At 40.2% G+C, this 13,781-nt stretch overlaps 1 protein-coding gene across 1 annotated transcript; it reads left to right on the top strand.

Annotated features, from left to right (window-relative positions):
* Positions 1 to 13: 13 nt before the first annotated feature.
* Positions 14 to 10,415, top strand: prox2 (prospero homeobox 2). The gene is made up of 6 exons (XM_078277094.1): positions 14 to 209; positions 911 to 1,002; positions 2,469 to 4,086; positions 5,930 to 6,037; positions 7,523 to 7,717; positions 9,560 to 10,415. The coding sequence occupies exons 3-6, from the start codon at positions 2,533 to 2,535 to the stop codon at positions 9,725 to 9,727; spliced, it is 2,025 nt and encodes a 674-aa protein (XP_078133220.1). The 5' UTR covers positions 14 to 209; positions 911 to 1,002; positions 2,469 to 2,532; the 3' UTR covers positions 9,728 to 10,415.
* The last annotated feature ends 3,366 nt before the right edge of the window (positions 10,416 to 13,781 follow it).

Raw genomic sequence — 13,781 nt, 5'->3', positions numbered from 1 at the left:
AGCGGAAGGGAACTCCGGTCACACCGACAACCCTGACGCGCAAGATGCGAGGAAGTAGTGTGGGATAAACCAAGTGCTCCGAGTGGAAGGGGGAGGAGGGGGGAATCCTCACTGTGGTCCCCTCTACCCCTCACTACTGGTCACTGAGAAATAATCTACAAATAGTGAAAATACGGTGCACCTTCAACCACCTTCGCAGACAGCCACAGGTAACAACGTAAAAACAGAGTTTAGAATAGAAATAAGATATAGCCTAAGATAAGATGAAGCAATGCATAACGTTACAGGTAATATAAACATAGAATATAATAAAATTAAGATGATTTTTTTCAACTGACAAAGCTAATCTTTGAGTAGGCCATTACCTTCAAATATGCTGCAGAGGATAGAGTATATATATATATATATATATATAGTTTTATACTATATATAGGCTATTTGCTATTTTTTATTAATAATTACGTGTAGCCTACTTTTCACTCCTGTCTTCTTTGTGTTTATGTGTGCTTTGGGTTTTATTGTGTCTCTGTTTCACTGCTGGGCTACCAATTGGTACAATTGCCCTTTGAAGACACTACAAAAATAATTGACTGATTAAATAATAGCAGTATATTATAGTCTATAGAGTTATGTAACCGTACATCATATAGGCCTATGCATGTAAATTATTTCAGTTATAGGCTAGATTCATCTGAATTATTGGCCTATGCATATGGGCTGGCATATATGCATACTATTTCCAAATTACCAGCTATTTTTGGAAATTCCGTATAGGCTTTAATCCATCAGTTTTGAAACCCACCTTTCAACCACTAGCTATTAGTCCAACACCTTACACATACTTTCCTCCTCTTGACATTATGTGGGTGATGTGTGACCACCTCATTGCTTTCACATGGCCACGCCCCAGCTCCGTCTGATGCCTCGACTCTCCTGCGCTGTTACTGTCCATCTCACAGTGTGCGCAGGCCATCAGCTCGGCAGCACTTCCCAGCGCAACAGGTAAGGTCCCATCACAGCCGCTCACTCTGTCTCTCTCTGTGATCGTGGTTAAACTGCAGCCCTGTAGTGTGACAAAGTGCATACCTGCAGCTCACCCCGCTTAAAAACTCATCACTAGAGTTTAGTGGTTTTTCATGAGAGGTGCTTTTGACACTCTGACGCATGCTTTAACAGTACAGCTGACACCTATAATCACGTTTGGTGAGTTTTTAATTAGGTTATCAAGTGTTTATTGACTATTAAGTGAATATTTCAGTTCTTATAACTACAAAAATATTTGGTTTGCTTATTGAGATTATAGTTTCATATACACATTAGTTTCACATTTTTAAAAATGAACTGTAGCTACAGTTTATGTTCTTCTTCAGGTGGGCATCAGCTAATTCACCATTTATTAACAAACAGTAGGTCTACAGCCTGTTACAGTATACTGCATGACATTTTCAAAATGTAAAGAGTAAAGGAAACACAATTAAATTGTCTCAGACTTTGTTCTGTGAAATAACTGAATTGTTTTTACAAATGTTTTCCTAAAGGAGTTTGGTCTTTCTGATAGAATGTTTAATTATATTAAAAGTAAGAAATAGAAACGTAAGTGGGACTGATATAGAATCCAATGTCTAGAAATAAATAGTAGAATCTGTACTTTTCAAGTGCATCGTTTCATTCAGAAGTATTTTTTAATTAGTTTAACAATGCACTTGCAGTACATGTTGTGAGTTAATGTGTTAAAGCACAAAACATATAAAATACACTTTTAAAGTAATGAAGCCAGTGACCATAGAATTAGGAAATTGAGCTTTTTTTTTTTTTTTTACCAATGAAGATCATCTCTTGATCATACCTTGAGATGGCAACCAAAGAAAACAGATGTTTTCATAATACTTTCTCTTGTATATAATGTATATACAGAGCCGTTTCTTGTGCGTGGTCTATGGCTTTCAAAAGCTGGAATTTACCTTTCATGAATATTACAGTTGTTCTTTTTATCCTTTGTGCTATCCATTATTACAACCTCAAGATGAAATAATACAAAAGAACACACTCCCTTATTGATCAAGGATTTCTTCTTTTTTATTTTTTTTAACAGAACTGATGATCTTGCAAATAATGTCGGGTTCTTTGATTTTCTATAACACAGTAATTCTACATTTGCTTGTTAATGTAGGCATTTTAAAATCACAAGTGTAATTTCAGGTTTTCTAAACAAAATGACAGAATTACCTGTGAATGTTGTATGTATTTAATTAATTAATGTACTGGTAATCATTTTACAAATTAATATACTTTATCTTTGCTATCTACCCAAAGCATAAAGAGACATTGCATTATTTTGTCATAACAGTTTGATTTGAATGTCAGGATTTTAGAAAAATAAAGGGCTATAGCACATTTTTGTCTTATTTTAAAATGTGTTTTTTCATTATTTATTATCGTAACTGTGTTTCACTTTTCTGTCCTTTCAGATTCTTGCATTTCACATAACTCTGATTGCGCGTGTAGCCGAAGCAGCCAGTTTTCTCACTGAGCATGAACCTCAGTCTTCCCGACCAGAACATGCACAACTCCAGTGAATGCTGCCTAGAGGACGATAAACCTGATGTCATGTTGCCTTGCTTCCGCAGAAACATGTATGACGAGCCTCTGGCCTCATACTCCAGCGGATCCATCATCTCTCAACTCCTCCGCAAGACAATCCACAACAAGAGGGCACTAGATGAAAGTAATTTCTACCTTTCCAGCTCCACTGCCGCTGACTCCGGCCAGGAGGACCAGTGCAGTGTCTCCTCAAAGGACAGCACGGTGGAAGCTGCCTCCCCCAGCGGTCATGTTTCTACAGGAGTCAGCCTGGAGGGGGAGCATCCCATGACTGACCACCTGCAGGCAAAGAGAGCCAGAGTGGAGAACATTATCAGAGTCATGGCGGGCTCTCCCAACAGCAGGCAACATGGAGACAGTGAGAGGTCTGACACAGATGCCAGAGACACCAGAGAGGCCAGAGAAGCATACAGAGAGAACAAACGTAAGCAGCGGTTGCCTCAACATCAGGAACACAGTGTAGGAGGACCGGCAAACAGAAGACCTGGAAGCAGCAGTAGTGATAACTGCAACACCAAGGATGAGGAGTGTCACAAGCTGAAAGAGCAGCTCCACAGCATGCAGAGGCTGTTACGTCAGCTCCAGGAAAAGTTCCTTCAAGTTTACAACCAGGAGGACCCTGAACACAATGACAGAGATGAGACAGAAGTCACTGTTGAGCACGACACCATGGGAGAAAGCACAGAGCCACGCTACATAAGCACTGAAGATGATTTTGAAAGGAAGAATAGCAGAGTGACTGCAGAGTGTAAGAACCGAATGAAAGTAGTTGGTTACCTGGTACACCAGAGAGAAAGTCAGAACCTGCAGGAAACCCTGAAGCAGGAGCTCTCCAGGGCTGTGAATGACTGTGTGGACAAAGTGTTCAAGAAGGTGTCCTCCACTGGGCTGGATCTGTCCCCTCAGCAGCGCATGTGCTCATCTCCAGAGATGCAGCTCAGCATGGGTGCAGACAGGAAGAGCCAGCAGGTGGGCTCCACCCAGGAACAGCTCCATGCTGAGGAGGCTGCAGTGAAACCCCACTCTTTGGAGTATTATGAACGCTCTGAGGCTCAAAGCCCACAGGACCAGACGGAGGCGCTGTCACTGGTGGTCCGCAAACCGGCAGTGACCCCTCTGAGCTCAGTTACCCCGACAGTGAAGAGGCCCTATCCTGTGCACCAGACACCATTTCAGTTCAATTACAGCACCCCTCTGCATGACAGTCAGATCCTAGAGCATCTTCTTAAGTACGGGCCCCATTCCAACTTCGGGGGTCTCCCTTGCATGCCCCCTTCAATGGACAGGACCTCCCCCGACTCAGTGGACCTGCCCTGGGACACCATCGCCATGAGGTCCAAGGTGACATCCAGCCACCTCGGCCACCACACTCGTCCCTCTGCCCTGGGGGCAGTGACGGTCGACAATCTGTGTCTTCCTCATGTCAAGATCGAGTGCGGTGAACTGCAGAGCATGGCTGAGCGAAACCCCTATATGTCACTCAACATATCCTTTCACTTTAAAGAAATATTTCGAGCCAGGGTGGCTTTGCTTTTTGCCTTTTCTTGATGCAGGATTTAGAAGTATATTGTTTAATAATGATGATTAAAAAATGAAAAAACAGTGACTTTACTGTGTAAATATAAAACCCATATTACAGAATGACTACATTTTATAATACATTTATTTTTTAAGACTTCAAAAACAATCTACTTGTACAAATTTGCAGTGAAAATCTTGATGTCACATCATATTTCCCACTACAGCAAAATATGTTTGATAATATCTCATATATGCTGTATTTATCTTTTTATTTTATACACCCCCCCCCCCCCTATATTGCTTCATCATATAGCTCTTCCATTTGAACAATGGCTGGTTGAAGCTCATTGCAGCATGGGCAGTTCCAGTAAAAAACTTCAAGGAGAATTTTTTCTTTGATCTTGCTAACCCCATAGAAAATTATAGCGTCTTCTTTAATCTGAGCAGAGTAATGACTTTAAGTTTAGAAAAAGACAAATAAAAAGGAATACAAGGCTTTGATAAGAATTGCCAGGAACAAAAGCCAATTTTTCAAAGGCAGAAAAAGCATCAGTTTCTGTTTCAGGAAGCATCGTTTTTTCAGACTTGAAAAGGTGCAGGATCTATTTCTCCTTCATCAGAGTGATAGGGGTGCATCTAAAAGGTCACATCTGAGTGCTGGTGGAAACCAAAAGTGCCTCCCAACCATAACACTTGAGCTCTTGTCTTGAGCATTTGTTGTTGGATACCTTTGTCAGAATGTACATGATTGAAATAGAGTGCAAGATAACAGTTGTTTTGCCTCATAGGAACTCAAAGAAAGTCCCTCTGGGATGAATTGTTCTATTCAGGGAAAAAAAAATATTTTTTGTTTTTATTTTTTGTTTGTTTGCTAACATCCACAATCAATATGATTCGAATAATATCTACATTTCAGCTTTCTTTGCCCGAGTTAATTAAAATAAATAATTTGTTTACTGTCGCTCTTTATAAAGTAAATTATCCTAAAATAGTCACAAAAGTGTTCAGTTTTGTTGATTCTCTTGTCGTAAGGCATTAGATAGGAATATTATGTGGTGCCTCTCAGGATTCCCTTTATCTTTATGGAGCAAAGAGCTCTGCTTCTCTTTGAACAATACCACATAAATCTTTCATCCAAACTTCCGTATTTCAAAGGTAGGGTTCCCTAATAAATGTATGGCGTGGTGACCTGATAAGGAAATATTATGACCTAAGGCATGGTGGTGGTGGTGGACTACATAGGAAATGCTTCTGAGTATCTCCATTGCCATAGGGGGAACGCTTGAGGAGGTATTGCATTTATTAATACTGGCAATAAAGAAAATATATATTGAATGTTACACCATTTAATATGTTTTTTTACCACATAACCTAAGAAACAATTTAGAAAATAAATTATGTGTAACTTTTTACTTTTTTGTAACATTTTACAAAATTTTTGCAAGGTTTTTTTCCAAGGGAAAAATACATAGCAACATATGTCATCTTTAAATCAACTTAATTATATCAGAAAATCATCTCCTTTTTTCTAAACATTTTAAAACAAGCTGTCATAACATCCAGGCATGAAGTGCTTTGCTTTCTAATTAAAAATCTCTAATCTAATTCGTAATTCTGTTTTGCCAATAAGCACATGTTAGGGTCATTATTGACTCCCTGGTTAAAGCCGAGCTGTTCTTTAGGGAAATTCAATTTAGCTGAAGATTGAGGCAACACAATACTCTGGTCTGCTATCACTTTGCAAAGGACTGTATGCTGTGTGTTGTATTTAATTGCCAGTTTCTTCTGCCTTAACATAAATGTGAACATCCAGGAGGGTCTCACTCCGAGCCATCTGAAGAAGGCAAAGCTAATGTTCTTCTACACCCGCTACCCCAGCTCCAATGTGCTGAAAACCTTCTTCCCTGATGTCAAGGTAATTTCTTTTTTTTTATGTATAAAATAAATCTCTTTTTTAATTTAAAGTCGCAAACAACCAACAGGATTGTTTGCCCTGTGTTTAGCTCCCGGGTATCTACTTGTCAGTGTGTGTTTGGGACAAAAAAATCAGCAGTGTGTCGGAGGAGAGAAACAAAAACGCAGAGGGTTTAAATAACAAAGCCACTGAGCTGCTAGTATGTCCTGGGGGCAGAGGGAGATACAGGGGCATTCTCTCTTTAAAAAAGCCACTCCAGTCAGCAAATGGAGTGACAAAGGACTCTGTAGGCAAGGCATTGCTATTGAGTGTCAACAGAGAGTTGGTATTAGAGACTTGTGCGGCAGCAACCAGGCGGCGATGAGCTGGCCCTAAACACAACATCCTGTGTATTTTGGCCTTGGGCTCGTGTCATGCCTCCTCTTCTATCTCCTTCTTTTGTCTTCTCTCTTGTCTCCTTATCTGTCCTCCTGTTGTTTGTTCTTCTCATTTATCCTATTTATCTCTGCTTTCTACTCTTTAATCTTTTCCAGTAGGAACAGTACATGCTTCCTGCTTATGAGCTCCCACTCTTACTTCCTCTCTTGCCTACCTTCTAATTTTCTCTCGAGTTTCTCTTCCATCTCCTCTCCTATCTTTTCTCCTTCCACCGTGGCCCTGGATCTTTGAGCCAGTGCGGGCCCCTGCCTCTCAATCTGCTCTGACCCCCGAGGTCAGGGGGGAGGATGCTGTTGCTGCAGCCCTGCAAACGTCTCCTCCTTGCTTACAATCCTGTGGTGGGAAGTGGCACTGAACAAAAGAGCACCTAATCCCAGTGTCTGATTCCATCCTATCAGCCCGAGTCAATGAGAGGGAAGCTTCCTTCTGTCCTTATGCTGCCGCTTTCTCACCCACCACACCAGAGAGAAGAAACGTCTTTGATGCCTGCCCAGCCCTTAGGCATTTTTTTCTGTCTTTCTGGATGAGGAGATAGAATAACAAGACTAATGTCAAGACTGAGTTTAGAAATACAGAGCCCTGACAGATGTTTTTTCACCCCAGACATTGGTGGGAAAAGCTCAGAGCAATTAATGTCGCGTAGAGTGACAGACCATTTGGTGGCATTTTGCCCTACAGGTACCAAATGCAGGTTTTCAGTCAATTATGGAAAGGGTGGCTAATGCCAACGCATCAGTCGGCCATTTGATTTTTAATTGAAAAGCAGGGAGATTAATATTGTTTTTAATTTTTGTATGCTCTCATTGAAGTCTAAAATAAATTCTGAAATGACATATTTCATTAATCCTGAAAAGGATGGTCTCTGCTTTCCTTTGCCTTCTTCACTCAGAGATCAAAGGTCCGTAAAGCACTTCGACAGCTGCTAGGGATTCATTGTTTTGCTCAAGGACACTTAGCTGGACAGATTATTGTCAATGCAGGACCCTTGAATCCTTGGCTGTAAGCTTATGAATGGTATAAAGTGAAGTTTTTTTTCTCCATTTCCAGTTCAACCGCTGCATCACCTCTCAGCTGATCAAGTGGTTCAGTAACTTCAGGGAGTTCTACTACATCCAGATGGAGAAGTTTGCCCGCCAGTCTATTGTTGACGGCATCAGTGATGTCAAAGACATGACAGTTAGCAGGGACTCAGAGCTGTTCCGGGCACTGAACATGCACTACAATAAAGCCAATGACTTCCACGTAAGTATCACTCATTAGTCATTCCTCTTTTATGTTGCTGTTTGTATTGTTTGTGTAGAGATGATTCTATCAGAATTTTTGCTCATGAGGTTTTGTCTAAAAAGGTAATCTGTACACTGTGTGATAGATGAACAAGGTTATTCGTTTTATGACAGCCGTTTAGCTTAGCTTCGCATAAAGACTGGAAACGGGGAAACAGGTAGCCTGGCTCTCTCTGAAGGTAACAGAATCCACCGACCAGCACCTCTAAAGCTCACTATTTAACATGTAATATCTTTTTTTTATTTTTATTATGAGCAGTTGCCCAGCAACCATGAATTGTTGAATTCTTTTTTTCACTTTGTTTTTAATTAGTGGGCTCTGGAGGTGCTGGTAGGTTGATTTTGTTACCTTAGGACAGGGCCAGGCTAGCTGTTTCTCTTTGTTTTTATTCTTTATGCTAAGCTAAGATAACTGGCTGCTGGCTGTTGCTTGATATTTAACAGACAGACATGAGAGTGGTATCAATCTTTGGATCTAACTCTGCCAGATAGTGAATAAGCATATTTCCCAAAATGCCCAACTATTCCTTTAAAGCATTGGAGTTGACACATTCATCACAGCAGTTACTAACCTGCTGAAGTATGCCCTCCTGTCAGCATGTAGCCATGGTCACGTATGTCGTGCTATGACCTGTGTGTCACACTGCACCTGTGGCTGGCCAGCCTTTACAGCCATTATCTAAACTCCAGAGTGATGCTTTATCAAACTGTGGGAAGAGGAAGCCGCAAAATCCTACTAAAACAACTCAGGATTAGAGGACCAGTACGCCTGAGCGAGACTGAGATTGCTACTGATGCGGAATGCTGAGAAAGACGCTGTGGATTCCGAGGGAGAAGGCCGTTTGGTGGGAAAGGGACGGGACCGTTTTCTTTACCTTGGGACCAAGACATTCCTTTCCCAGGGATGCTTTTGTGTCAGGAGATGAGGGGAAAGAAAAATAACATATGCCAACAACTGTTGTATTAACTGGTCAGTGGATGGGAAACATCCCCTGCAGCCTGGGTTTCTCCCAGCATCCCTTGCATCAAGACTTCATTTGTTGATGCGTTTTAATCCTGCTGTAGTTATGGGCTACTTAGCCCAACTTTAACCACATCAAATCCTTACTTTTATTTTTATTTTACATTTTTTACATTTTTTTTTTTTTAAGATTATTTTTTTGGGGGCTTTTTCCCTTTATTATAGCGACGCGACAGTGGATAGACATGAAAGTGGGAGAGAGATGGGGGGTGACACGCAGGAAAGGGCAGCAGGTCGGACTCAAACCCGCACCACTGCAGGACCCGGCCAACATGGGGCGAACACTCCTACTGGGTGAGCCAGAGGTCGCCCCATCAAATCCTTATTTACCACAATTATTTCTAAGTTCATACCTAAACCTAACCTATATCAAATCATTTTAATCTTCTTGCCATATTCCTTGTGGGATTCAGAACCGTGCTTTGTTGACTGGCCCTGTCAGTGCTGGGTAGAATCCGTGGGAAGAAAGCTCACCAGTAGTTAGTTAACGTTCAAGAAAACAAGACTAGCTAATCAAAGAGACCTCTAAATGAAAGCTAATGATCACAGCATTGCATTTATTGTATGTGTGCAGAGAACAAAGAGATGAGCTCCCTTTCATCAGTTTGAGTGTTACAGGTCTGTGCTACAGGTCTTCATTTCATATGTTTTTGACTTTGAGAAAACTGAAGATGAATTGTTCAGTATGCTTGTAACACAGCATAACATGAAGTACTTTTTCATTATTAGAATATGATTTATTGATTCATCTTATATGTTTCCACTTGTTCTCTTTTACAGGTGCCAGACAGATTCCTGGAGGTTTCTGAGATCACCTTGCACGAGTTTTACAGTGCCATTTCTGCAGCCAAAGATTCAGACCCCTCTTGGAAAAAGGCCATATACAAGGTGATCTGTAAACTGGACAGCGACGTTCCAGATGAGTTCAAGACATCTTCCTATTTATAGACTGAAGTGGAGAATTATAACCGTGAAGGAACTTGTCTAGAACTAGTGAACTAGTCACTTGACAGTATTATTTCATCCTTTCTTGTAGTGCATTTTAGTGAGATGAAATGTAGATGTTGGATAATTAATCATGTTGTAGATCTGTGAAAACACACACAGACACATCATTTTAAATATTGATAAGCTATCTATAGTCTAAAATGCTGTATGTTCTACTTTTACAAACATGCAATCATTCATAAGTTTTAATGCTCTTGTGGTTTATTCTATTGTTTAGTGTTTACTTGTATAATCTGCCTCAACGCATTTAGAGAGTTACTGAGTTTGTAGGTGTGTAAAAATGTTTACAAAGTGTAATCATTCTTTTTGATATGTGAAACTATAGTGTAGCCTGATTTAGCTGAACTGGAAGAGTTTTTTTTGGCAGTTACCGTCAGTATTAGTTTGCTTTTAATTCAATTTGATAGCTGTGTGTTGTGTAAACGTACATATACTGTTGTTGTATGTTGCATAATGTTCTTTAATTATGTTGTAAACTTTTAGCTTGACAGAATGTGCATGTGAAAATAATGCAAGTGACTGTTATGGTTTTATTATCATGTATAAAGATCATGTAAAGTACAATCATTTTCCGATATTTCATTCACATAACTTGTACTGGATGATTATTAAAATTAAAGATGCACTAAATTATAATATACAACTTGTGTGTTATGCTGTTCTTTGGCAATACATGAACATATTTTAAAGTTTGAAGATGACACACCAGGTATATGCTTTGTATTTGGTTGTAAATGTTTTACTCTCCCTATGAAAATACTGTGAGCCACTGCCGAGCCCCTAAGGTGCCTCTAATCCACGTGCACCAGCCAGCTGTTAAATGTCCCCCAAACTATGCCGTTCACATTGTTCACCGAAGCCAATTCAAGTCAACTTTCTAAGGCCTGCATTCATTGTGTGGCTGGTGCGGATGCGGACAACTGCCATGTCTTAAAAACAGCCACAATGCATTCCCTCCTAATGACTAACGCCCGAGGTGACCTCATATCACAGTTGTGCCACCAAAGCAAAATTCCGCAAACCCGTTGACTCTTTCTTCCAGGCACCCACTCAAAGCACGCTGATCGCAAACACACATGCACACACAAGTATAGCGATGTCACAAAAATCACAGATGAGCTATGTTGGATGCCTTGGGCTTAATATAAACCAGAAAATCACAGCAGTGAATTAAATGTGATGAATTCAATTCACTGCCAATTGTTTATTTCACTCTGTTGTATTTAGCACATCAATACTTGTATGTCCACCGGTAATTGTATCCCTTAAACTTTAAACAAAAAGGCAACAAGGTGCCTTTAAAATAAGAGAATAAAGACAGGAATGCACAACATCATGGACCACTTTTATAAACTGTTTCTTATCACTGTGTGAGATTACATTGTCTGTGTGCAAAACCAAACATTTAATAGGAAAACCAATTAGGCACCAAAGCACCAATTACATCAGAAATGATAACATTAAGGAAATTAAAACATTAGTTGAATTGGTTGATGACAAAGACTGGAGACAATAAACCTCACTAATCTTTTAATAGATATTTCTTTTCAATTAGATCTGTCTTCTTCAGTAAATTGATTTACATTCTCAGCTCAATTAAATGCCTCTGGTCGAACCAAAGTGCTTTGCTCAAATTAATTTGTTGTGTAACATTTTCTGAACAAGACTTGGTAACCTCTGATATAATGAAAGAAAACAAAGAAAATGCCTTCAGTTTGTTTGACTGCCTCTGGCTGACAAGGCTTCAACTTGAACAGCGGCAGCGCGATAGGAAATTATGTTCTGTATTAGAGAGTCTCAGATAAAACAGCATGCTTTGTAATGAAGATGAAATGAAAAGTAAAAGGCAACAGGGCGTCATAAAATGTAAACAAAAACAAATCTGTTCTGTCGTGGAACAGATTTGTGTTATGCTTTTAACCTCATAGAAAAGCAGATTTATGAAAAAAAAAAAAAACATCAAGTAAGGATTTTAACGAAGCTGTAGTTTTCTCAATCGCACACTGCAAGAGAAAAAATGAAGACAAAATTTGAATTCATCGCTCAGTTCTTAGAGATGAACAGAAAAGAGTAACAGCATCACCTAGTGAATCTCTGCTGTAATACACGCAGCTGAGCTCGCCTCAAACTCAATTGACTCATCTCTCGCAGTGCAAGTAGGAAAATCTTTAGTGTATGTGAATAGTTACATTTTAGCCGATCACTAGTATTCTTTTAAAATTAAATCTACTCTATAAATCTGTTTTAATCCGTTGAATATGCAGCATCGGATTCTGTTGTGTACAAAAGTCTCCACACAGGGGTGCACTTGTCACTGTGTAGAAAATGAACTGCTGGGATTTTTCAACACTGATCAATCGTTTCAACCAGCAAGCACTTCAGGGAAGCGGACACTGTGAAATCTTTTATAATTGTCAACATTGTATTGACAATTGTACATTTGTGGGTTAAAAAAGCATGGCTGATTGTGTACAGTCAATGTATGTGTGTGGTGTGATATTAATGGGAAAATGAGCCAGTGTCTCCTTAGCAGGGTCCTGGTAAGACAAAGGCAGGATCAAACACTCCTGAGCTGGAGACAAAAGCAGCTGTGGGACCAGGGGCATTGGGACAGTCCCTGTGTTTAATCTCCTGCTCATAGATACAGGCTTTTTGGCAGGCTCAGGGTGCAGGGAGCAATAGCGAGTGCAACTTGAGAATGGAGGCCGCTGACTTTAGGCTGCCCTTCAGACAACCACTTCTTGGTGTAGTTTGGTGTGATCACCAGTAAATCTTTATTAATTTTAATTGGAGCCCCCATTTAAAAGAGCAATTAAAGCGGATTAATCGAGCCCATCCCGTATAATGTCTTCTGTTAATTAGTTTGTCAGCACTGTTTTAATATCGCTTAATGACTTCATATTTCAGGGATGACATTAAAGGGATGCTGAAGGAAAAGAAATGGGCTTATCACAATGCGCTGCTTTAATGGGAGATGTCCCCCGCCAGCGGGCAAGGTCAGGCCTGGGGCCGCTGGGGAGGAAGAGGCTTCAGGGTGGCACTGAGGCAGCCACCTCCAGGGAACACACTGCCTCACACACACTGCCACACAGTCAGTGTTGTACATACACTCTCCCTCATTCACTCAGGCTACAAATAATTCTGGGATTGGGTAGAATGCAATTAAGTAACTCAGACTCTCAGAATGATTCACTCACTCAAATTGCTCTGCAGACAACCAAGCAACCAGGATGCTGCATGCCAGATATCATATCTGCAGATCAACACTAACTGACAGCTATAGCAGTAGTGCCAAGAGTGCCAAAAGATTTTTTTAATTTTCATTTGTTTCACATTTGTTAATATCACAGATTTTGGCCACTTGTGGGACACATATCCATATACAACTTTCACAATCCGTCCTCATATCTGTATGAGCTAAAATACAAGACAAGGAATTAATTAGTTGTATTAGTTTGTTAAAATAATCCCTACAACAGATGCCGTGTCATTTTAGGTGTAAAGGGTGCATGTGTTGGGTGGGTGTGGTGGGAAAAAGGAGGTGCCATAAAAAAGAAATTCCTATGAAGGGGTTCCATGGTTTGAAAAAGATTGGGAGCCACTGTTATTAAGCAAACCAACCAAAGTTGAACATCCACAAATACTAAATATATTTAATGGGTCTAATGCTCTACTTTTATTTTGTAAGAACTTACAGTATAGGCTACTCCCTTTTTTTGTGAAATACCAGATGTTTAACAGAAGCATTGATTAACTGAAAATGCTCCTCTGGTGGATGTTAACACAAAATTGAACTCCTTTTTTAAAAGGATTTGCTGCACAGTAACAGTGCCTCGCATAGTGCCTGCACATTAGCCCGTGATGCTCCCTACACAGTGACACTGAGCTAAAGGTGGCTCAGCAGCAAGAAGTTGATAAAAAACCAACAGCACATCCTCCTTATTTCAGTTCTGGCTGGTGTGCATCCCTGCTAATTTGAGTGTGCCCTCGCACC

Source organism: Sander vitreus, chromosome 20, assembly GCF_031162955.1.
Source record: "Sander vitreus isolate 19-12246 chromosome 20, sanVit1, whole genome shotgun sequence".
NCBI classification, from domain to species: Eukaryota; Metazoa; Chordata; class Actinopteri; order Perciformes; family Percidae; genus Sander; species Sander vitreus.
Note: the sequence above shows the minus strand (reverse complement) of the source record. Positions and strands in the feature narration are given on the sequence as shown.